Source organism: Salvelinus fontinalis, chromosome 10 (genome assembly GCF_029448725.1).
Source record: "Salvelinus fontinalis isolate EN_2023a chromosome 10, ASM2944872v1, whole genome shotgun sequence".
Lineage (NCBI taxonomy): Eukaryota > Metazoa > Chordata > Actinopteri > Salmoniformes > Salmonidae > Salvelinus > Salvelinus fontinalis.
Window position 1 is genome coordinate 35,276,027 of NC_074674.1, and position 25,935 is coordinate 35,301,961.

The 25,935-nt window shown below is 43.0% G+C and overlaps 1 protein-coding gene across 1 annotated transcript in view; it reads right to left on the reverse strand.

Moving 5' to 3' along the window:
* Positions 1 to 20,132, reverse strand: part of LOC129864091 (myosin-IIIb-like) — a 49,327-nt gene extending 29,195 nt beyond the window's left edge. The window contains exons 1-4 of the mRNA XM_055936689.1: positions 19,785 to 20,132; positions 17,246 to 17,311; positions 16,754 to 16,884; positions 6,370 to 6,472 (exon numbers count right to left, since the gene is read on the reverse strand). Coding sequence (XP_055792664.1) covers positions 6,370 to 6,472; positions 16,754 to 16,884; positions 17,246 to 17,311; positions 19,785 to 19,886 — 402 coding nt within the window. The 5' untranslated portion in view covers positions 19,887 to 20,132. The remainder of the gene's footprint in view (positions 1 to 6,369; positions 6,473 to 16,753; positions 16,885 to 17,245; positions 17,312 to 19,784) is intronic.
* Positions 20,133 to 25,935: the final 5,803 nt, after the last annotated feature.

The following is a 25,935-nucleotide window of genomic DNA, read 5'->3' on the forward strand; positions in this document are numbered from 1 at the left end:
CTTTGTCCCCATGTGCAATTGCAAGCCATACTCTGGCTTTTTTAATGGCGGTTTTGGAGCAGTGGCTTCTTCCTTACTGAGCGGCCTTTCAGGTTATGTCGATATAGGACTCATTATACTGTGGAAATAGTTATTTTTGTACCCGTTTACTCCAGCATCTTCACATGGTCCTTTGCTGTTGTTTTGGGATTGATTTGCACTTTTCGCACCAAGTACATTCATCTCTAGGAGAAAGAACGCGTCTCCTTCCTGATTGGTATGACGGCTGCGTGGTCCCATGGTGTTTATTCTTGCGTACTATTGTTTGTACAGATGAATGTGGTACCTTCAGGCGTTTGGAAATTGCTCCCAAGGATGAACCAGACTTGTGGAGGTCTACAATTTTTTTCTGAAGTCTTGGCTGATTTCTTTTGATTTTCCCATGATGTCAAGCAAAGAGGCACTGAGTTTGAAGGTAGGCCTTGAAATACATCCACAGGTACACCTCCAATTGATTCAAATTATGTCAATTAGCCTATCAGAAGCTTCTAAAGCCATGACATCATTTTCTGGATTTTCCCAAGCTGTTTAAAGGCAGTCAACTTGGTGTATGTAAACTTCTGACCCACTGGAATTGTGATACAGTGAATTATAAGTGAAATAATCTGTCTGTAAACAATTGTTGGAAAAATTACTTGTGTCATGCACAAAGTAGATGTCCTAACTGACTTGCCAAACTATAGTTTGTTAACAAGAAATGTGTGGAGTGGTTGAAAAACAAGTTAATGACTCCATCCTAAGTGTATGTAAACTTCCGACTTCAACTGTACATATTCCCATTCACCTCTCTAGATTTGAGTGTATTAGGTAGTTGTTGGGAAATTGTTAGATTACTTGTTAGATTTTACTGAACTGTCGGAACTAGAAGCACAAGCATCACTACACTCGCATTAACATCTGCATGTGACAAATAAAACGTGATTTGATCATAGCCTCTCGTGCCAGCTGGCCTAAGCATCAAAACACACTAAGGGTTGTATCATCTGATTAACAAGGGATCGCATTGTTCTCTAGATGCAATACAATACAGAATTCATGACCAGTGAAACCTTTCACTTGTTTCCTGACTAGTAAAGACCATGAACGTGTAGGATGTGGTACTTTGAAACCAAGATATCACAATAGCAGAGCAGCAAGGTCAAGAGTTTACCCCAGGGGAAATTAATACCAAAGTCAAAATGTCATTGTATTAATTTGTAAATTAATGATATATAGACGCCTCAGGAGAATAAAGGAAGTGAATGTTGGACGAGGAAGACAATGCAGTTATTCAGGGAAAACTGATGGCACATTGTAGCTGTAAAACACTTTGTAACATCTCCTTCAACTCGATATAACTAGATTACAAGTCATGTCAGCGTGTTGAACTCTAGCAGGCCATCAAAAATGTGGTGGTGATGACTTATCAACCTGTGTGCAAAAGTTAACAAATGAACATTAGCAAACATATAAAAGAATGCAGCAAGAGCAATATACTTGTTTTTAAACAATAATGCAAAACACATTATTGTAATGAAACCAATGTCCTGGCTGTGACCACAATGAGGGGATTGCATGCCGAGGTAGGAGTAAATGACACAGGATTTCCTGTCAGCCTTTCAACATATTTCACACTTAACCTCTAAGTTCTCACTTCCCCCATCCCGTCAATTACCAGGCCAACTGACGACAGTCAGAGAGGGTAGAAGCTGTACCATATTAGGAATAGTCAAGTGAGATCGTCAATACCATGTACTCGTTCCAGGGAGCACTTTAAGTACAATGAATGAAACATAATTGTATGGTGTGAACAGTGATTTATGAAAAGAGTTTGCATTATGAATGTTTACTTGGACTCAGTGAACCTAAGATTGTCTCAAACTCATCAGAAGACCGCAGCAGAACAGCAGGGGGAAATGGAAGATGTGAAACTCTGGAAAATATGTTTTATTGACTGCTGGAACTCTGTACTCCCCTTTGGCTCTCCCAATTATCCCTGCTCTGCAGACACACAAGCAAACGCACAAGATTACGTGGCATAGAAAAAGTAGTGACTTTGAACATGTGGCTACAGTATATCTGAAAACCCATATTTCCATTCTTACTCTGTTTTTTAGTAGTGGTCAGTTGAACTGCATTTTCCACTGTTCCAAAAAGGTCTAGAATACTTAATCATCACCCTGACTGAAGAGAACATGCAGCTGTAACACTTTTGTGTTAGAGAATAATCAGCGAATATACAGTACATTACAGAATACTGACCTAAGCCATACAAGCTAATCAAATGCATATCTACTCCAACCACATCCACCCCGAAATAACATCAGTGTAATATAAAGCGTTGTCAAACACAGACTTTCTCTGAACCCTAGCTCACAGCCAAGGAGCCAGCCAATCACTCCCACCAAGTCCCAGTGATGCAATTCCCCAGAAAGGCTGGAGGAATTTCCCAACACTTCCTAGCTTTCCTCGAGGCCCTCAGTCTCATCCCGTATCCCACAGAGAACTTCTCGTACCATGAGACAGGCGTGAGAAAATAGGGGCCGGAGAGACATGTGGGTCAAGTCTGTGTGTTTACCATAGTAATGATCACAGTGGGGGAGCCAAGAGGAAGTAAAAAGGGGAAGAAAAGTAAAACATCCATGGTGTTATGATATTCCGTTTGGGATTCCAAAATGGTAGGAAGGAAGTGTCTCTTGGGTTGTGACAGAAATCCAGAAACGTGGTTGTGTGTATTTGGTGTGTCACAAGAAAATTCTAAAGCTTTTATATTTGGTCACAATGAGAACAAGTTTGGTAACCAATGCAAGACAGTGGACCGTACTATAGTACACTAAGAAAAACCACAGCGCTATACCACCATCTTATTTCAAAAGGACCATCCTCAACATGTGTCCAATTACATTTCAAAGGGATGTGCATTAGAGCATACTTCTCCAATATCAAAGCAGATAATAACCTTTGGTCATTATGGATGACAATCCCACACCATAATACTGTATATGTAGCCATTAGATAAGGTTATCTTAGCATCACTTGATTGATGCTATATCACTTTCAACTATCACTGAACACTACTATGAATGAGGGGGTTTACACACAGCATAGTCAATACAACAGAAGATAGAGACATGTCTCCTGCCCCCTTCCCCTCAAGCGGTCAACAATGCTGAACAGGGGCGCAACTTTGGTTTCAGAAGTGGGGGAGGGATTCTATATTTTTTTTTATCCGGTGGGATGCACACTCCAAAACAGCCTACCTGACCACTCTGAGGCGGCCGCATGGTCCTAAAGCACACCGTTGCCTTGTTTTGTAACACATTCCAATGATAAGACTGAGGGGGACAAAAATCCTATTTCAGAATGTAGGCCCCCCCCATCCTCAATCTACACACAGTACCCTACAATGACAAAGAGAAAACAGGTTTGAAATGTTTGCACATTAAGTGTAAAAAATGAAATACCTTATTTACATAAGTATTCAGACCCTTTGCTATGAGACGAGAAATTGAGCTCAGGTGTATCCTGTTTCCATTGATCATCCTTGAGATGTTTCTACAACTTCATTGGAGTCCACCTGTGGTCAATTCAATTGATTGGACATGATTTGGAAAGGTGCACAAACCTGTCTATATAAAAAGGTCCCACAGTCGGCAGTGCATGTCAGATCAAAAACCAAGCCATGCGGTTAAAGTAAATGCTCCATAGCCCTTCCATAGAGGATTGTGTCAGGGCACAGATCTGGGGAAGGGTACCAAAACATTTCTGCAGCATTGAAAGTCCCCAAGAACAGTGGGCTCTATCATTCGTAAATTGAAAAGGTTTGGAACCACCAAGACTCTTCCTAGAGCAGGCTGCCCAACAAACTGAGCAATCGGGGGAGAAGGGACTTGGTCAGGGAGGTGACCAAGAACCCTGATGGTCACTGACAGAGCTCCAGAGTTCCTCTGTGGAGATGGGAGAACCTTCCAGAAGGACAACCATCTCTGCAGCACTCTACCAATCAGGCCTTTAAGTATGACTGGCCAGATGGAAGCCACCCCTCAGTAACGGGCACGACATCCCGCCTGGAGTTCGCCGAACGGAACCTAAAGGACTCGCCGACCATAAGAAACAATATTCTCTGGTCTGATGAAATGCAGATTTAACTTTTTGGCCTGAATGCCAAGCGTCACGTCTGGAGGAAAAGTGGCACCATCCTAGTGTGAAGCATGGTTGGCAGCATCATGCTGTGGGGATGTTTTTCAGCGGCTTGGACAGGTAGACTAGTCAGGATAGAGGGAAAGACGAACGGAGCAAAGTACAGAGATATCCTTGATGAAAACCTGCTCCAGAGCACTCAGGACCTCAGAATGGGGCGAAGGTTCACCTTCCAACAGAAGAATGACCCTAAGCACACAGCCAAGAGAACACAGGAGTGGCTTCGGGACAAGTCTCTGAATGTCCTTGAGTGGCCCAGCCAGAGCCTGGACTTGAACCCGAACGAACATCTGTGGAGAGGCCTGAAAATAGCTGTGCAGCGATGCTCCCCATCCAACCTGCCAGAGCTTGAGAGGATCGGCAGAGAAGAATGGGAGAAACTCCCCAAATACAGGTGTGCCAAGCTTGTAGCGTCCCAACCCAAGAAGACTTGAGGCTGTAATCGCTGCCAAAGGTCCTTCAACAAAGCACTGAGTAAAGGGACTGAATACTTATGTAAGTGTGATACTTCTAAAAACCTGTTTTTGATTTGTCAGTATGGGGTGTTATTTGTGTAGATTGATGATGGGGTAAAAAAAACTATTTAATACATTTCAGAATAAGGCTGCAACGTAACAATGTAGAAAAAGTCAAGGAGTCTGAATACTTTCCAAATGCACTGTATAGGCATAAAATGGTAGTAGAATCCAGAATTTGTTTTTGTAGCATTGGAGTGAACCTTGAGCTAATACAGGCCAGACAAAGCACACAAGACAGGCCAGTCTTATCTAGGTATCTCTATAATTCCTCATTTACTTCAGACTTGGAGGGATTCCTCCTTTCATTTTTATAAACAAACCAAATAAAATGTCCTACGATGTCAAACTGGATGTAGCCAATCCAATGTGTAGCCTGACTGGGATTCCATGTTGGGCGAGTTCAAACCGGTATACTCCACTGTGCAGTTTCATCAGCTACACATCTAACTAGAAAAACATGCTTTTGTGTTACTGGGTAATGTTTTGCTATTTGACATAGACAAGACTCAGCAGTTTCAGTTGGCCCCATGGTAAATAGTAGGTAACCTGAGACTACGGTCTACGAGTGCTGTGCAATGAAATGAGGTCTACGCATAGTGCATGGTGTGCTCTATTTGTTGGTACAGAACGCTGAATGCTGGGGCTTAGGTAACCTAACCTGTTCGACATTATTATACTTTCTGGAACACACTTCTTTATCACTGCTACATCCTTTGAACAAGCATTGGGCAGGCCTATGGGAATACAACAATCAAGGCTATTTTAAGAAAAGCCAAACCCTTTGATGCAATCGTGACATTTCGTTGTTACTCTCCCATAAAAAAAATATGTCAACCTGAAGGTGGGTCCGTAAAAGAACAAAGTATGACCTTAAAACATCCCTTTTTCCACTGAGTGACTGACTAAAATGGCTGACACACAGACGTTGGAATGACGTCGCGTTCAAAACAACTAAGAACTTGGAAATCTTCGACTTCCGACTTCAGTGCGTTCAAAACAACTGGGAACTCTAGAGCTCCGACTTTCTGACCTGAAGATCACTGACGTCATGATTTGACCTTGTATTTTTCAGTTCCCAGTTGTTTTGAACGCGGAATGAGTGTTACGAGTAGGTCACAAGCCCTGTATTTACAGTGACAACTACACACAGAGATGAATATCAAGATGTCATCAAGGTGTGACCACACATCCTTCATCAGTCCATCAGTGCTACTGCATACTCTGAAAATAAGCTGACAAACTAGCCTTGAATCAACAACATCCAACTCCTATTCAAACTATGTCTGAGGCATTGGCAATAAGAGGAGTGTCCCATTCTGTTCATATCATGCAAATTCCATGTCCATATTGATTTAAAAAATAAGGTATGAGGGCAAGCCTGAGGTGTGGTAGAAGGGACATGTCAAAACTGGTCTAGCTGCAGTATGTCTCATACCTGCACTATGTCTCATACCTGCAGCATCCAACCCAATTTGTTATTACTGTCATTTGTCTGAAATAAGTCAACATTGTTATTGGTATAATAACAGACCTCTGTCTTCCCGGCAATTTCTGTTGCTCATAGTATGAGAATGACAGATCTCTTTCCTGCAATATGTTAGCATTGGTGTAGGTATGTGCATGGTAGTCTTACCTGTAGTATCTGTTGCTCCAGCTGTGAGTTGGCTCTGCACAGCTCCATGATCTGTCTGAGCAGCAGCTTGGTGCTCTCGGTCTTCCCTGCTCCACTCTCCCCACTGTGTAACAAAGTACAAAAGACCATTCTAAATAAGTGGCAGTGTATCAGTGGCGCTATGTAGTACGGCTGTAGTACAACATTGAATAAGGCCATTTTCTCAATTGCTCAAATTCAAAGAGAAAAAAAAGCACCGCATTGCTAGAATACACAGACTAGAGAGATAGACATTCTGAACACTGACTGGCAGATTAATTTGGCACCGATAACACAATACAGTATCACCTCAGAATGTCATCCGACTTTTTGATCTACCTTGTTCAGAACCATATTCCTAATTAAGCTAGGCTTTAACATGATTGTTAACAAATGTGTTCATGTTTTTAGTGACCCAGAATTAGAAGGACCTTTGGCAGCCAAATTACAGGAGCTAGATGTATCTCTACCAAACTGATAAGCAGTACACATGAGTGAGTACTTGAAAACCAGTGCAGGGTTTTGCATGAGCAATAGGACATGCAAATGTGCATGTGCAGCTGATAGTGTAGCCTAAATACAGTGAAGCTACTGTTGATGCCAGGATTCGCCATTCTGCCAAGGGGAGAAAACCAAGCGTGGCCTAGGGCTATTGTTAAGCTCTGATTGCAAATGGAATTTCACAAATAAATGTTTTTAAATCTAATTGTTTCCATGACATCAGCGCTGGTTGTTTTTCCATTATTCCATCAGTCTTCTTGACTTTCTGCATAATGTTTGCATCAAAAAAAAAAAAAAAAAACTAAATTCACCAACTGCAAGTTCATGTCCAAGAACAACACTCAGTTTAAAATCCTGGGAGAACTGATAAGGCTTGGTAGTAATGCATTTCTTCCTTATCCCCATGTACAGTCTAGGCTCCATGGCAACTCCATAGCATATTTATTGGCCTACAAAGAAGCAAGAAGTAAAAAAAGAAAGTCAAAATAAAACAAAAAGAACATTTGACGGACACAGGGACAGTATTGTTACAGCTAATGGCTTTTTGCCTGAGCCTGATGCCTTGCAGGTGTTTGTTTGTACACATGCATATATGCACACTCATTCAAATGCACACACGTGCACATACACAAATAGCGCCATACGTGCACTCAAACATATTCAGTTGGTTTTGCTTTCATGATTTTTGCTGTCTATTTTCCTTTGTCTTTCTCTTTTGTTCATTTGATGGTCATTGGTGCATTTGGGGGGGGCAAAACTATCAATGTAATTTAATAGACATTTTGTCTATTAAACATTTGACCCCTTTTGTCTGGTCCTGTCTCATTAAAATGTGTTATTTACAACCTAACATTTGGGTATACCTATGCATTTAGGCTAGTGTTCTCTCTCCCTGTCAGTGTATACTGTAGGTCATAGGGCAGGGCGATATGGCCTAAAAGTAATATCTACAACATAAAAAGCGGTTAATTTCAACAACAAAAACATCAGTTTCGACGAGTCACGAGATTTTATAGATCTCAATTTCTTGTTTTTCTATAAACAAATTAAAAAAGGCCAAGACAATTCTTAACTGAATTTTCTTTATTAAAATTATATATATATATATATATATATATATATATTGCTCAAAAAAATAAAGGGAACACTTAAACAACACAATGTAACTCCAAGTCAATCACACTTCTATGAAATCAAACTGTCCACTTATGAAGCACCACTGATTGACAATAAATTTCACATGCTGTTGTGCAAATGGAATAGACAAAAGGTGGAAATTATAGGCAATTAGCAAGACACCCCCCAAAACAGGAGTGATTCTGCAGGTGGTGACCACAGACCACTTCTCAGTTCCTATGCTTCCTGGCTGATGTTTTGGTCACTTTTGAATGCTGGCAGTGCTCTCACTCTAGTGGTAGCATGAGACGGAGTCTACAAGCCACACAAGTGGCTCAGGTAGTGCAGTTCATCCAGGATGGCACATCAATGCGAACTGTGGCAAAAAGGTTTGCTGTGTCTGTCAGCGTAGTGTCCAGAGCATGCGGGCGCTACCAGGAGACAGTCCAGTACATCAGGAGACGTGGAGGAGGCCGTAGGAGGGCAACAACCCAGCAGCAGGACCGGTACCTCCGCCTTAGTGCAAGGAGGTGCACTGCCAGAGCCCTGCAAAATGACCTCCAGCAGGCCACAAATCTTTCGCCATGTGCTAGGTCAATGCATCCGTTCTCCTTCCACCTCAAACCTTTCTTGTCATAAGGGATTACGTTTGAAAAGGAAGCGGCTATGGTAGCTTGTCTTTTAGCAGACGTTTTGGGAATCAGGCGACTGGAATCGGCATTGCGTAGTCTCACGCATTCCTGCCATTCCACCGCGTTTCAGTTGCAGGTGATGGAAGGGGTTGGTTGTGCTGCTCCTTTTCGTAGCGATTCTCTTTCGACACATTTTGCACAGGACATTCGTTTGCTTATCATCAGACCTCTTAAACCGGAACCCCTTCCATATGACAGAAAAATATTGCTGCCCTTTTTGGGGATGACTTCATCCTCACGAGAGTGAGCTAGCTTCCTCACTTTCCATGTTGGTGGAACTCTTACCGCCGCTACACTTCTCCAGCGTGGTTACAACGTGTAAAAGGCTGTCTAGGGTTGTGATTGGTGGATAACCTCTGTGCACGTGTTGTCACGCAATTGGAACATGATTCGACATTGGGCTGACAGAGACAGTGAGATGCTGCATTTGTAAAACGTTACAACGTTATAACAGAACCTCGATTATTGCGATACAGGCATTTTTCATATCGCCCAGCCCTAGTAGGTCGTCAATCACATTTCTTCCTTGTTGCCTAAACAATTATCAGCCTCACCAGCAGCTCCCACCGCTTGACTGGCTCATTCATCAGTGGCATCGCTGTAACACAGAACGACTGGCCCCATTCAAACACTGCTGGGGTTGCGTGCGCTTGGAACAACAAATGTGAAAATACTATACAACCAACAACTGCATAGATCTGTAAAAGTGCATTAGTCCCTCCATTCAAGCCCCCCTCTTTCCAGATGGATCCAGAAGCTTCTGTGGATGTAAAACAGAACATCTCACTTTCATTGTAGGGTCGATATAGTCTCAGCAACAGTTTACCAATCAACATGTCCACAGACGGAAACTATATGTTCACCCTTCCAGTCTACAAATCATTTGCAATAACACCTGTTTCCGTCCCTGAATACCATCATGTATCACTTTCCTAAAAAGGACACAGCTGGAGATACACATCCTGTAGATACATGTATCTGCAATACTAGAATCCATGGTCTGGTTTGCTGATGTTACTTTTCAGTCTAAAGTTGTATGTTATGCCATTTGACATTTTATCTTAGAGAAAAGGGAAAAAAGTGGCTTAATTTTAAACATTCATACACGGGTTGCATATGTTTCAATTTCATTTAAGTGACAAAGTGCTTGAAATTACAGTATTAAAATCTATACACCAACATCTAAAAATATAGCCTGCAGCAGTGGAGAGCAAAGTACAGGTCAAAATATCCTCCACTGGAATGATTGACAGGGTTAAAGTTAAGCTCCTAAACTTCTGATAAACCCATTGAGGAGAACCTCCCTCGTGTTAACCAAGTTAACTGTAGGTTTATGCCGGGGCAGACCTTCAGTGTAAGTTTATTTCTTAGGGAGGAATCCACATTACTGTAGTGGAAACGTCTGTAGCTTGATACCGGATGCTGCAGTCACATGTGATCTGACCAAGCTCCACTGCTAAAGTGGTATTTTAATTAAGAGCCCCAAAACTGCTGTAAAAATTTCCAGGAGATTTTTGGGGGATAACTATGGAAATCTAGGATAACACACAGGAACCACGAGGGGAGTAGGTTATGAGAAATGCTCAGATAAGGGGATTTGCAGAGAGAGAGAGAGAAAGAAAAGGAGAGTAAAAAAAATGTTTTTTCTTCCATCTGTAATAAAAGGGTGCCATATTTCACATTAGATGAAGGTCACCAGAGGCAGATAAGGAAAACGGTGTGTTCTCACCAGGAGGCTACACAAGACCTCTTCACTATGGCAGCATATAGCAGCAGGGTAATGCTAACATGACGCAAGCCTGCTGATCTGCAGACACAACAAACATGGACACAGCGAAGCTGTCAATGTCAGCATAAAAGAGAACCGCTAAAGCTGAGCAAAGCAAAACCACCTGACATTGGTGTTTGTTGACGTTTGTCGTGAAATGTCTAGATAGTGTTCAAGACAGCTTATAAAAAAAACTTTCACACTATCGTGCCAACCCAAACTGAACCATGCTTGTAACAACGATTAATGTAATAACTTGCTGGTTACCGTAATAAAACATTGAACAGGATGTATATCTCCAGCTGTGTCCTTTAAGGGACAGTTCGAAATTTACTGGGGTGGGAGGGCAGTCCAAAATAGGGAGGGAATAGAGAGTTGATAAACTTCTTATTTTTGCTTTTTTGGAGGGTTGTGTTTTTGGACACAGGGGAGGGTAGTATGTTTTTTCCCCTGGTTTTACTATATACACATTTCTTCCATAGCCAAATGTCCTCATCTGCTTGCATGTGCCTCCACTATTAAGGTGTTTTGGTACTTCCCGTATGCACTACACTTTCACACGCTTACGAAACCACAGGTCAATATAGTCTACTAGTCTGTCTAATCCTGTCCTCTTTCCACCATTCAGTGACAATAGTGGTAGGTGGATCGTTTGTTCAGATCTACAATAAGCAAACATACCACAAATAAAATCATTCAAATCAGTAACCAATTTTCAATATAAATCCACAAGAACATAGAGGAATAGCCGATAGGCAGTGGAGAGGACAGGTGCGTCATTGCGCATTAAAGAACAGTGAAGACATGAGAAACGCAGCTCAAAAAGCTCCCCTATTGATCTTGTTTTAGATGTGGCATAAACACAACCAGTCAATGTTTTAATCTGATTAGACTACTTAAAAAGTATCCTGTAGGCTACCTGTCCACTAATTCCAGCATCCAAACTGGTCATTTGATGAATGGAAAGAAACATCTGTTACAAACCCCAACAAGTTTAATGAAAGTGAGCTTGTCTGCTGATAACGCAAGTGGTAAAGTCAATATCCACATTCATAAACACAGGGTCGCTACAGTTACTTGAGGTTGTAATCATTTTTTTGTTAATTCAATGAGGGGAGAGGCGTGTGCAATTTAAGTACAAGGGACTGTTCATGTCATTTTTTTGACACCTCGAGAAAAAACATTTAATAATTAAATCTGCAACTTTTCCAGGGGTTCAGATGTGTGTCCACTGTGCCACCATCAGGAAAAACTGGACACATTGTCCTAAGACGAGTTATTATTGTACTGTTTACGAAGCTTGCCAAATATCAGAACACAACATCAAGCTGCTCATGCAATATAATATGCTTTTCAGGTTTTTTGGACCATTTTTTATGATGTTGACCACTTTAAACGTCTTCTCCAGGACCGCTGGATCGATCAGCACCAAATTTGGTACATATCTATGTATCCACATTTTTAAAGAAGACGAATAATAATAGCCAACAAATACAATAGCTTTCACGAGCGTCGCTGCTAAACCCCTAATAAATAAGAGGTATCCTTTGGGTGCTATAATTCATAGTTTTTGATAAAAATATAAATTTGTCAGAACTCCAGTCCGCCCACACCAGCCGCCGCTCAACTCCATCGTAAGTCATGGAGGTGGATTTAGTCAGCTAGTTCTGCACAGAAATAAAAGTCAGTAAGTGGGCTCCCGAGTGGCACAGCAGTCTAAGGAACTGCATCTCAGTGCTAGAGGAGTCACTACAGAAGGTTCGAATCCAGGCTATATCACAACCGGCCATGATTGGGAGTCCAATAGGGCGACGCACAATCGGCGTCGTCCGGGTTTGGCCGGTGTAGGCTGTCTTTGTAAATAAGAATTTGTTCTTAACTGACTTGCCTAGTTTTATTTATATATACACACACAGTGGGGAGAACAAGTATTGGATACACTGCCGATTTTGCAGGTTTTCCTACATACAAAGCATATAGAGGTCTGTAATTTTTATCATAGGTACACGTCAACTGTGAGAGACGGAATCTAAAACAAAATCACATTGTATGATTTTTAAGTAATTCATTTGCATTTTATTGCATGACATAAGTATTTGATACATCAGAAAAGCAGAGCTTAATATTTGGTACAGAAACCTTTGTTTGCAATTACAGAGATCATACGTTTCCTGTAGTTCTTGACCAGGTTTGCACACACTGCAGCAGGGATTTTTGCCCACTCCTCCATACAGACCTTCTCCAGATCCTTCAGGTTTCGGGGCTGTCGCTGGGCAATACAGACTTTCAGCTCCCTCCAAAGATGTTCTATTGGTTTCAGGCCTGGAGACTGGCTAGGCCACTCCAGGACCTTGAGATGCTTCTTACTCCTTAGTTGCCCTGGCTGTGTGTTTCGGGTCGTTGTCATGCTGGAAGACCCAGCCACAACCCATCTTCAGATTTTTGTCTCATCAGACCACATGACCTTCTCCCATTCCTCTGGATCATCCAGATGGTCATTGGCAAACTTCAGACGGGCCTGGACATGCGCTGGCTTGAGCAGGACGACATTGCGTGCCATGCAGGATTTTAATCCATGACGGCGTAGTGTGTTACTAATGGTTTTCTTTGAGACTGTGGTCCCAGCTCTCTTCAGGTCATTGACCTGGTCCTGCCGTGTGGTTCTGGGCTTATCCCTCACCTTCCTCATGATCATTGATGCCCCACGAGGTGAGATCTTGCATGGAGCACCAGACCGAGGGTGATTGACCGTCATCTTGAACGTCTTCCATTTTCGAATAATTGCGCCAACAGTTGTTGCCTTCTCACCAAGCTGCTTGCCTATTGTCCTGTAGCCCATCCCCGCCTTGTGCAGGTCTACAATTTTATCCCTGATGTCCTTACACAGCTCTCTGGTCTTGGCCATTGTGGAGAGGTTGGAGTCTGTTTGATTGAGTGTGTGGACAGGTGTCTTTTATACAGGTAACGAGTTCAAACAGGTGCAGTTAATACAGGTAATGAGTGGAGAACAGGAGGGCTTCTTAAAGAAAAACAGGTCTGTGAGAGACGGAATTCTTACTGGTTGGTAGGTGATCAAATACTTATGTCATGCAATAAAATGCAAATTAATTACTTAAAAATCATACAATGTGATTTTCTGGATTTTTGTTTTAGATTCCGTCTCTCACAGTTGAAGTGTACCTATGATAAATTACAGACCTCTACATGCTTTGTAAGTAGGAACACCTGCAAAATCGGCAGTGTATCAAATACTTGTTCTCCTCACTGTGTGTGTGTGTGTGTGTGTGTGTGTGTGTGTGTAAGAATCTGCTGCATTTACTCAATGCCATCTTCGCGACAGGGGTAACATTGCCTTTAAAATGGTGAATAGCCGAAAAGGGGTGATTGAATCCTGGCCTAAGTAAAGATGTGTTCTATTGCAGCTTTTGAGAAAATTCCATTCCACTGATGTCATGAATTGTTTCATGAATGCCAATCTACAATCAAGTAAAGTGTTACCCGAGTGTATGTGTGTCTACATTTCAATTTGGTTTGGTAGTTTGGTGAACCACACTTCACCAAACTATGTCTCCATGCATGAGTACGGAGTTAATTTGGTGTGTGTACATTTCAATGTGTGCGTCTTTACATTGACCGGCAAATTTATTTAGGTACACCCATCTAGGACCGGGTCGGACTTCCCATTGCCTCAGGTCGGACTCAGTTGCTACAGATTGGACGGCGGTACATTCATGCTGTGAACAGCTCATTGCATCTCATCCCAAATATGCTCGATTGGGTTGAGGTCTGGGTACTGCGCAGGCCACTCAAGCAAACTGAACTCGCAGTCATGTTCCAGGCAATGTTTTTCCACTCCTCAATTGTCCAGTGTTAGTGATCGTGTGCCCACTGGAGCCGCTTCTTCTTGTTTTTAGCTGATAGGAGACGAACCCGGTGTGGTCATCTGCTGCAATAGCCCATCTGACAAGGATCGACAAGTTGTTCGTTCCGAGATGCCATTCTGCACATAATGGTTGTACTATGCCGTTATTGGTCTGTTTGTGGCCCGCCTCTTAGCTTGCAAAATTCTTGCCATTTTCCTTCGACAAGCTGTTTTCGCGCCAGGACTTCCACCGAATGAATGTTTATTGCACTATTCTCGGCAAACCCTTGACACTGTCGTGTGTGAAAATCCCTGGAGCGTGGCCGTTTCTGAGATCCTGGATCCAGCTCACCTGGAACCAACGATCATACCACACTCAAAGTCGCTTAAGTCACTTGTTTTGCCCCTTCTAACGCTCAATAGAACAGTAACTAACGATGCCTGTCTGCATGCTTTATATAGCAAGCCACATTACTCCCTATCTGCAGGAGCGATCCATTTGAGAACGGGGTAGTGTACCTAATAAACTGGCCGGTGAGTGTCTACAACTGTGCATGTGTGTACATTTCAACATGTGCTTGTGAGTGTTCCTGTATGATGGGCATGTGTTTGAGTTGTAATTGTCAGTGGGTGGTAGTACAGTTGAAGTTAGAAGTTTAGCCACATACATTTAAACTCAGTTTCACAATTCCTGACATTTAATCACAGTACAAATTCCCTGTCTTAGGATCGCCACTTTATTTGAAGAATATGAAATGTCAGAAGAGAGAATTATTTATTTCAGCTTTAATTTCTTTCATCACATCCCCAGTGGGTCAGAAGTTTATATACACAATTAGTATTTGGTAGCGTTACATTTAAATTGTTTAACTTGGGTCAAATGTTTCAGGTAGCCTTCCACAAGCTTCCCACGATAAGTTGGGTGAGTTTTGGCCCATTCCTCCTGACAGAGCTGGTGTAACCGAGTCAGGTTTGTAGGCCTCCTTGCTCACACACACTTTTTCAGTTCTGCCCACAAATGTTCTATAGGATTGAGGTCAGGTCTTTGTGATGGCCACTCCAATACCTTGACTTTGTTGTCCTTAAGCCATTTTGCCACACCTTTGGAAGTATGCTTGGGGTCATTGTCCATTTGGAAGACCCATTTGCGACCAAGCTTTAACTTCCTGATTGATGTCTTGAGATGTTGCTTCAATATATCCACATCATTTGCCTTCTTCATGAATTTGCCTTCCTTCCTCATCACCAGTCCCTCCTGCAGCAAAGCACCCCCACAACATGATGCTGCCACCCCCGTGCTTCACGGTTGGGATGGTGTTCTTCAGCATGCAAGCCTCCCACTTTCCCTCCAAACGATGGTCATTATGGCCAAAGTTCTATTTTTGTTTCATCAGACAAGAGGACATTTCCCCAAAAAGTACGATTTTTGTCTCCATGTGCAGTTGCAAACCGTAGTCTGACTTTTTTATGGTGGGTTTGGAGCTGTGGCTTCTTCCTTGCTGAGCAGCCTTTCAGGTTATGTCGATATAGGACTCGTTTAACTGTGGATATAGATACTTTTGTACCCGTTTCCTCTAGCATCTTCACAGGGTCCTTTGCTGTTGTTCTGGGATTGATTTGCACTTTCCGCACCAAAGTACGTTCATCTCTAGGAGACAGAACGCGTCTCCTTCCTGAGCGGTATGACGGCTGTGTGGTCCCATGGTGTTTATACTTGCGTACTACTGTTTGTACAGATGAACGTGGTACCTTCAGGCGTTTGGAAATTGCTCAGAAGCCTCTAAAGCCATGCCATCCTTTTCTGGAATTTTCTAAGCTGTTTAAAGGCACAGTCACCTTAGTGTTTGTAAACTTCTGACCCACTGAAATTGTGATAGACTATTTCACTTATAATTCACTGTGTCTGTAAACAATGCACAAAGTAGATGTCCTAACCGACTTGCCAAAACTATAGTTTGTTAACAAGAAATTTGTGGAGTGGTTAAAAAACGAGTTTTAATGACTCCAACCTAAGTGTATGTAAACTTCCGACTTCAACTGTATGTGCATCAAATTGAGAAAAGTAGTACATAAAAACATTGATTTTGGTATGTTATTACATGATTGGTTGAAGTTATTACATTATTCATCCAAAAAGTTGTTATCCACCGGTTAATGTAATAACGGAACATTATATGACGTTAACCTGCAAGTTATTCCATTAACCGGTTTTATTACATACAAAATCGAAAAGTTATTACAAATGAAAAGTTCTTACATTAACCAGAGTATTACATTAACCGTTGTTACAGTGCTAGCTTGGATACTTTCTGTTCATTGTCCTTTACAACATGTTTCCAGCAACTATTATAGTGGATATGTGACCAGGCTAGTCCAATACAGCTTGGCTCAGTAGTGTAAAATAAGTACTAGACTTAATGGACTCACCTGATAACAATGCATTGGTTTCGGCGTCCCGTGGCTAACCTTCCCATCATGGACTGGTAGGCCCTGTCTGCCACAGCGAATATATGAGGAGGTAGCTTGCTCTTCTCATGGTACTTATACCTCTCTGACACCTGCACAGATACAAGGAGGAACATCTTTAAAACCATTGTCTACAAATAGTTTAGTAGATTTTTTTTTTTTAAAGATTACTGGTCAGTTATGTCACCTAAGATAATAAAGGCAAGCATAAGTGCTAAAGCCTCAATATTAGTTGGAGCTATTCAAAAGTCCCAAAAACAATTGCAACTTCAGTGTCTAGTCCTATTCCAAGAAAATAAGTTATCTTCTGGGTTGAAGTGCCTTTGTTAATTGCAATTTGCCAACTTGTTAGTGTTTTCCAGGTTATAGTAAGTCACAGGATAGCTAGGGCAGCTTTTAGGAGAAAGTCTGCCAGCACAGCTGAATGCTTATTGCTCTTGTGGGAGTACTTACCTCTTTCACATAGAGAGGGAGGTATTTAAATGGATTTATGGCCACCAAGATGTCCCCAATGTAGGTCTTGTAGAGATAGGCGGTAGGAGGGAAAGAGAGAGAGAGTTTACTAGGTTACTGGCCCAATACTTTAACCGCTAGGCTACCTGCCGCCCAATTAATGTGTACTGTACTGTATTTTCAAAGACACACACCACTCCAGTGTCACTGCATAGAGTCAATGTCACTGACTCTACGCACACACACACACACACACACTTCTACACACGCTGCAGCTACTGTCTATTATCTATCCTGTTGCCTAGTCACTTCACCACTACCTACAGTATATGTACATATCTACCTCAATTTCGTCGTACCCCTGCACATCAACTTGGTACTGGTACTCAATGTACAGTGCAATCGGAAAGTACTCAGAACCCTTGACTTTTTCCACATTTTGTTGCGTTACAGCCTTATTCTAAAATTTATTAAATAGTTTCCCCCCCTCATCAATCTACACACAATACCCCATAATGAAAAAGCAAAAACAGTTGACATTTTTGCAAATTTATATAAAAAAATTAAATATCACATTTGCATAAATATTCAGACCCTTTACTCAGTACTTTGTTGAAGCACCTTTGGCAGCGATTGCAGCCGAGTCTTCTTTGGTATGACGCTATAGCTTGGCCCACTTGTATTTGGGGAATTTCCCCCATTCTTCTCTGCAGATCCTCTCAAGCTCTGTCTGGTTGGATGGGGAGCGTCGCTGCACAGGTATTTTCAGGTCTCTCCAGAGATGTTCGATCAGGTTCAATTCCGGGCACTGGCTGGGCCACTGAAGGACATTCAGAGACTGGCCCCGAAGCCACTCCTGTGTGGTCTTGGCTGTGTGCTCTGTTCACCTTTCCCTCAACCCTGACTCATCTTTCAGTCCCTGTCGCTGAAAAAAATCCCCACAGCATAATGCTGCCACCACCATGCTTCACCGTAGTGATGGTGCAAGGTTTCCGCCAGACGTGACGCTTGGCATTCAGGCCAAAGACATCAATCTTGGTTTCATCAGACCAAAGAACCTTGTTTTTCATGGTCTGAGTCCTTTAGGTGCCTTTTGGCAAACTTTAAGCGCGCTGCCATGCCTTTTGATGAGGAGTGGCTTCCGTCTGACCACTCTACCATAAAGGCCTGATTGGTGGAGTGCTGCAGAGATGGTTGTCCTTCTGGAAGGTTTTCCCATCGCCACAGAGGAGCTCTCTCAGAGTGACCATCGTGTTCCTGGTCACCTCCCTGACGAAGGCCTTTCTCCCCTGATTGCTCAGTTTGGCCGGACGGCCAGCTCTAGGAAGAGTCTTGGTTGTTCCAAACTTATTCCATTTAAGAATGATGGAGGCCACTGTGTTCTTGGAGACCTTCAGTGCTGCATAAATGTTTTTGTACCCTCCCCCAGATCTGTGCCTCAACACAATCCTGTCTCGGAGCTCTACGGATAATTCCTTCGACCTCATGGCTTGGTTTTTGTTCTGACATACACTGTCAACTGTGGGGCCTTATATAGACAGGTGTGTGCCTTTCCAAATCATGTCCAATCAATTGAATTGACCACAGGTGGACTCCAATGAAGTTATAGAATCATTTCAAGGATGATCAATGGAAACAGGATGCACCTGAGCTGAATTTCAAGTCTCACAGCAAATAAGGTATTTCTGTTTTTTATACATTTGCAAAAATGTTTAAAAAAAAAAAACTTATTTTCACTTTGCCATTATGGGGTAGTGTGTGTAGATTGATGAGGCACATTTTTTATTTAATCCATTTTGGAATAAGGCTGTAACATAACAAAATGTGTAAAAAGTCAAGGGGTCTGCTTTCCAAATGCACCGTATATAGCCAAGCTATCACATCTCATTGTGTATTTATTCCTTGTGTTAGTATTATTCTTTTTTATTTGTTGTATTCTGCATTGTTGGGAAGGGCATACGTAAGCATCACTGTTAGTCTATACTTGTTGACGAAGCATCTGACAATTACAAAATAATTTGACAAAGGTTTTGTTCTGGCAGCCAACAATGGCATGCATTAAAATGACATGTTGATATATGACAGAATATTTGTGTTGTTCATACATTCCAACCCTTCAACATTGAGTTTTTGTTTGCTCAGAAAACTTGGGGGGGCAAATAAAACCACTCCCGAGGGAATCAGTTACGAAACCCTGCCCTAACGTTAGCCCTGCTAGCTAACGTTAGTGTTAGCCACCTAGCAAACGTTAGCTACAACAAATTAGAAATTGGAATTTGTAACATATCATACTTATTTTTTCAAATTCGTAACATATCGTACGAATTGCAATTCATAACGTATCATACAATTTGTAATTCGTAACATATCATACGAAATGGATGATGGACATCCACAAATTAATACCATGCGAAACGTAACATATCACACTAAATTAATTGTATCGGATTTACGTACAGAAAAATAGGACATGCTCTGAAACCACGTTGCTTTTCCTAAAACAGTCACATGCACATTTCAATTCTGAATTTGTACTTACATAGATGCGATCTTGTTTGAACCGTTGACTCAGGGATTCCAACAAACTTTGTTCATCCAAATCTGACAAGGCTGCCAAATCTTCGTGGAAGAGCCCCTCCATTTTTCTAAATCGTATTTATTCGATAAACTCGGATGCAATATTATATGTAGCGTTACTGGACTATACTGAAGCTTGATAAAAACTAATTAATTTCCCTTGGTTTTCTGACATTAAAATCCAACATATGCGCCTAAAAACGACAGCGGTGTTATGTCGTAAAAAGGCTACTGTGACAGCAGTGCACACAGCGTAACAGAGCTGAGTTTACTCTACTCCCAGGGGAGTACTGAAGTTAAAAGGCGTGCAAGCAAGGGTTCCCTCTCTTTAGTTGCTATACGGTCTCCTTGGGACGTCCAACCCTGACGTCACCCCGTTGAAATTGAAATTTATAATGGTTAAAGGACAACTTCCCAAAACGATATTTTAGTATTTGTTTCATTCGTCTATTGTTGATATAGTCCATTCATATAGCCTTGATTGGTGGCTCGCAGTAATATTTATATATTTATATTTTAAATGCACAGTAACGGATTACATGTAATGTGTTACACGTACGGGATTACAAAAATAACTAACTGTAATCTGTTAAAATACCAGCAAAACATATTGTAATCAGATTACAGATACTTCGAGGATTACTTTTAAATTCCGAAAGGATGTTTGCGAAAAAAATCTTCTCTGTTTCTCAATGAAATTCAAAACAGCATTGAAAAAAGGCGTCAATTAAATGTGTTCAACGTGAGCGAGTCTGACCATAAATCAGAGACCACTATGATGACACACCAAATGTGTTTCATGGATCGCGGGAAAAGAGCAGGAATAGGCGTTTGTAGGCTACAGTCCAAGCTGTTTTCCAATTGTGCGACTGCTGTCAGCATCCAAAGATGATCCAACTTGAATTAACGCTTGGAAGTAAGGATGACAGCAGTGGTCAGCTTTTTACCAAAACAGAGGCGAGGTGTCCATTTTGTTATTGTTTCATCTGTGGATTTTCCCCTTAAACATATTATCAAGATATCAAAGTGTCACCAACAAAAAGGTAAACAATAGGCCCATAGCAAATGCAGCATATGGCATTAATTTTTCACATGTAAATAGCACTTTTCAGTAGTGCTCAAAGCATGCCATTCCATGAGCGCAGCATTTATTTTTCAACTTGAATCAATGAGCCCAATCAGTCCTCCATGACAACAAAATCATAAACAACAGAGCAGGGCTGGCTAATAAGTCCTTACTTTTGGGGTTATGCTCAGGTAAAAGAATTTGGCTAATCTATACTTCCATATTTCCAAGTCCTATTCTTTAAGATCAAGAGGTATTGCATTCATTGGAATGACTGGAATTCTGATAGACTTTGGGTTTTAACTGTAAAGATCGTATTAATATATATATTTTTTTATTTAACTAGGCAAGTCAGTTAAGAACAAATTCTTATTTACAATGACAGCCTACCCCAGCCAAACCCTTACCCGGACGATTCTGGGCCAATTGGGCACCGCTCTATGGGACTCCCAATCACAGCCGGTTGTGATACAACCTGGAATCGAACCAGGGTCTGTAGTGACACCTCTAGCACTGAGATGCAATGCCTTAGACCGCTGTGCCACTCCGGAGCCCATGTGTAGTAGAAAGCGATGGGTTAGAAGAAGCCTACCTAACCAACCCATAATGTAAAATGTAACATCCATATATGGCCAGCTATGTAAACTTTAACATTGATTTGTCCTGCAATAGATGTGTTCAATTGGTAACATACATTTTTGTCTTCTTCTAATGCATTTTAAGGAGAAAGTAATCTAAAAGTAACTGAATGTAATCAGAGTTTGAGCAGTGAGTTTGGGTAATCCAAAAGTTACATTACTGATTACTATTTTGGACAGGTAACTAGTAACTGTAACAGATTACATTTACAAAGTAACCTACCCAACCCTGCAGACTACCAAATACAGCACAATTTCAAATAGTTTCTGAGCAGTCAAATTCCACAAACACAAACTGCACTATTTTGCTTGCCCAATAGGTGGCAGTATAATGTGATGTTGAGCTGCTGCATCAACATATGCAGTCGAGTAAACTGTTGCTATGCTCTCAACAAGGCTAGATACAGCGGCGGGAGGTGGAGAGCAGAATGAAGGTTTTGGGCTGCATCGAAGTCAGTATTTATCCCCATCTTTGGTCGAATCGAACTACCAAACTATTTGTAGTAGTCAAGCACAAGCAAAAATGAAATAATGAGCAACCAGTCACTGCAACTGAACAAGACAATGAGGAGGGTGAGGATGAGTAAGCTAGTGTACCCACACACACAAATGAGGGACAATTTAGCAAAAAGAGAAAGGTACGGCTGTTGAAAGATGAATGTTTCAAGAAAAATGGACAACATAATTTTTCTTTGTACTTAATGGCACAAATCCACTTTGTTTAATTTGCAAGATGTGATGTGGTTAATTTGCAAGAAATGGTTTTAAAAGGGGCAATGCCATTTCAACAACACTCATGCAATGAGAAATACCCACCTGGCAGTGACCTACGAAAAAATTATATTCAGCAACTTACTGCTTTGCTGAAAGCACAGCAGCAGTTGAACAGAACAACTTCTGCTGCAGAGAAATCGACAGAGGCAACATATGAGATTGCATGGATTACGGATGCAGACAGTGAAAAAGTGTTTTTTGTATTCAGCAGAAATAATTTATGCTTATTTCAGTAACAAAGATGCAATTCTAAAACAAATTAAAGGACTGCAACTATTGGACACAACCATAATAAGAAGGATTGAAGAAATAGGAAAGTACATTGGTAAGGATCTAAACGAGGATATATCAGCGGCTCCGTGTTTCAGAACAGCATTGGACGAAAGCAGAGATGTTTGTGACATCGCTCAGTTATGCATATGGGTCTGGTTCCCGAAAGATGAATCTAATTGGTAAGAACTGTTGTGCTTACTACCACTGCAAGAGTCAAACGAGAGGAGAGGATGTGTTGAATGCACTTCAGACCTTTATGGATGAGAACAATCTGAACAGGTCAAATCTCGCATGTGTGTGCACTGATGGAGCCCCAAACATGCCTGGGAAAGAGAAGAGACTTGTCGGGCTGATGAGAGAGAGAAGGGATCTTCAACTTCGCTGTGTTTCTTTGCATCATACATCAGGAGGGACTCGTGGCAAAACTCAAGAACAGTGAGTTGAAGAATGTGATGCAACTGCTTGTACAAGGGGTCAACTGTATTGTTTCAAGAGCACTGAATCATCGCCAGTTTCGTGAACTGCTGCAGGAGTATGAGACAAAATACAGTGACTGTCACGACTTCCGCCGAAGTTGGCTCATCTCCTTGTTCGGGCGGCGTTCGGCGGTCGACGTCACCGGCTTTCTAGCCATTGCAGCTCCATTTTTCATGTATCCATTTGTTTTGTCTTGTTCCCTGCACACCTGGTTTTCATTCCCCAATCAATTCATATGAATTTATTCCTCTGTTCCCCATCATGTCTTTGTGTAGGATTGTTTGTGTTACGTGTATTTTGATATTGTGGATATTGTTACGCGCATTACTTTTTGTCTATTTTCTGTGTTTTGTGCACATTTTATGTATTCTGTGCTTTCATTTTGACCGGAATAAAAAGTGCGCCTGCTCTGCTCTCCTGCACCTGACTTCGCCTCCAATACACACTCCTAACAGAATGCTACACCAACCATGGAGTCAGCAGGAGCAGGTACCCCGGTCAGAGGAGTCGAGAAACGCGTCCAGGAACACGCGGCTATGCTACATCATCTCGGTGCCATGATGGATCGTGTTGTCCAGACCATGGACCGCTGGGAGAGACACGAAGGAATACGTCTCTCCCTTCCTAGGGAGTATGATGGGATGGCCGCACAGTGCCAGGGGTTCCTTTTACAACTGGACCTATACCTGGCCACTGTTCACCCAGCTCCCTCAGGAAGGGAGAGAGTATCCGCCCTCGTCTCATGCCTCTCGGGGACAGCTCTGAAGTGGGCGAACGCCGTGTGGGGAGAGGAAGACGCGGCGTTGGACCACTTCGGAGGACCACTACCCATCTTTGACCATCCGCCCGAAGGTAGAGCGGTGGTGAACGACTCTTCCATTTGAGGCAGGGGACGAGGAGCCGACAGGATTTCGCGCTGGAGTACCGGGCCTTGGCCACCGGAGCAGGATGGAATGACAGGGACCTTATCGACCACTATCGATGCAGCTTACGTGAGGACGTCCGACGGGAGTTGGCCTGCAAGGATGCCACCACCACCTTTGACCAACTGGTGGATATGTCCATCCGGTTGGATAACCTGCTGGTCATCCGTGGACGTCCTGAGGGGGCTCTGTCGGTTCTATCTCCCAGCACTCCCGCTGCGGTGCCCATGGAGTTGGGAGGGGCTGCGCATAGGGAGGCTGGAGGAGGGGCTTTCACGTGCACCATCTGTGGCCGCAGAGGGCACACTGCCGGTCGGTGCCGGGTTGGTCCCTCTGGGAGTCGAGGCAGCAGGCAGGGCACTCTGGCGTCACCCCAGGTGAGTATGCACCACTCTCATCCAGAGTCCTCTGTTGTCCACCTGTTTGTACCTGTTTGTTTCCCTGAGTTCTCCCCGCATTCCCAGCATAAGGCGCTCGTCGATTCAGGTGCAGCTGGGAATTTTATTGACAGAGCGTTAGCACTTAGTTTAGGGATCCCCATTATTCCTGTGGATAGACCTTTTCCGGTTCACGCTCTGGATAGTCGACCATTAGGGTCCGGGCTAATCAGGGAGGCCACCAGGGGGGTCACAAGGAAAGAATCACTCTTTCTCATTGACTCTCCTGCATTTCCCATTTCCTGGCAACAGAGGGCTCTCACGGGGTGGTCGCGAGAGTGCTCGGGGAGGTGTGTAGGGGTTTCCGTTGGTGCTACCACGGTGGAAAGTCCAGACCAGGTCTCCACCGTGCGCATTCCCCCAGAATATGCCGATTTGGCTCTCGCCTTCTGTAAGAAGAAGGCGACTCAATTACCACCCCATCGACGGGGGGATTATGCGATAAATCTTCTGGTAGACGCTGCACTTCCCAGGAGTCACGTGTATCCACTGTCGCAAGTGGAGACGGTGGCTATGGAGACATATGTCTCCGAATCCCTGCGTCAGGGGTACATTCAGTCCTCCACTTCACCCTCCTCGAGTTTCTTTTTTTGTGAAGAAGAAGGATGGAGGTCTGCGCCCCAGCATTGATTATCGAGGTCTCAATCAAATCACGGTGAGGTACAGTTACCCGCTACCTCTTATCGCCATGGCGATTGAGTCAATGCATGGGGTGCGCTTCTTCACTAAACTGTACGCACTCCTGAGATCCAATCTGGTGCGTATCCGAGAGTGAGACGAGTGGAAGACTGCGTTTAGTACCACCTCAGAGCATTATGAGTACCTCGTCATGCCGTACGGGTTGATGAATGCTCCATCAATCTTCCAATCCTTCGTAGACGAGATTTTCAGGGACCTCCACGGGCATGGTGTAGTGGTGTATATCGATGACATTCTGATATACTCCGCTACACGCGCCGAGCATGTGTCCTTGGTGCGCAAGGTACTTGGACGACTGTTGGAGCATGACCTGTACGTCAAGGCTGAGAAATGCCTGTTCTTTCAACAGTCTGTCTCCTTCCTAGGGTATCGCATTTCCACATCAGGGAGATGGAGAGTGACCGCATAGCAGCTGTGCGTAATTGGCCGACTCCCACCACGGTAAACAAGGTGCAGCGATCTTTGAGGTTTGCCAATTACTACCGGAGATTTATCCGGAGTTTTGGCCAGGTGGCTGCTCCCATTACCTCACTGCTTAAGGGTGGTCCTGTACATCTGCAGTGGTCGGTTGAGGCGGACAGGGCTTTTGGGCAGCTGAGAGCTCTGTTTACCTCGGCTCCTGTGTTGGCCCATCCGGATCCCGCTTTGGCATTCATAGTGGAGCCGCGCGTCGGGGTGGGGGGGATTACTGTCACGATTTCCGCCAAAGTCGGCTCCTCTCCTTGTTCGGGCGGCGTTTCGGCAGTCGACTTCACCGGCTTTCCAGCCATCGCTGCTCCAGCTTCAACTTTTTACCCCTAAAATGTAATCCCTGCAAGTAACATGC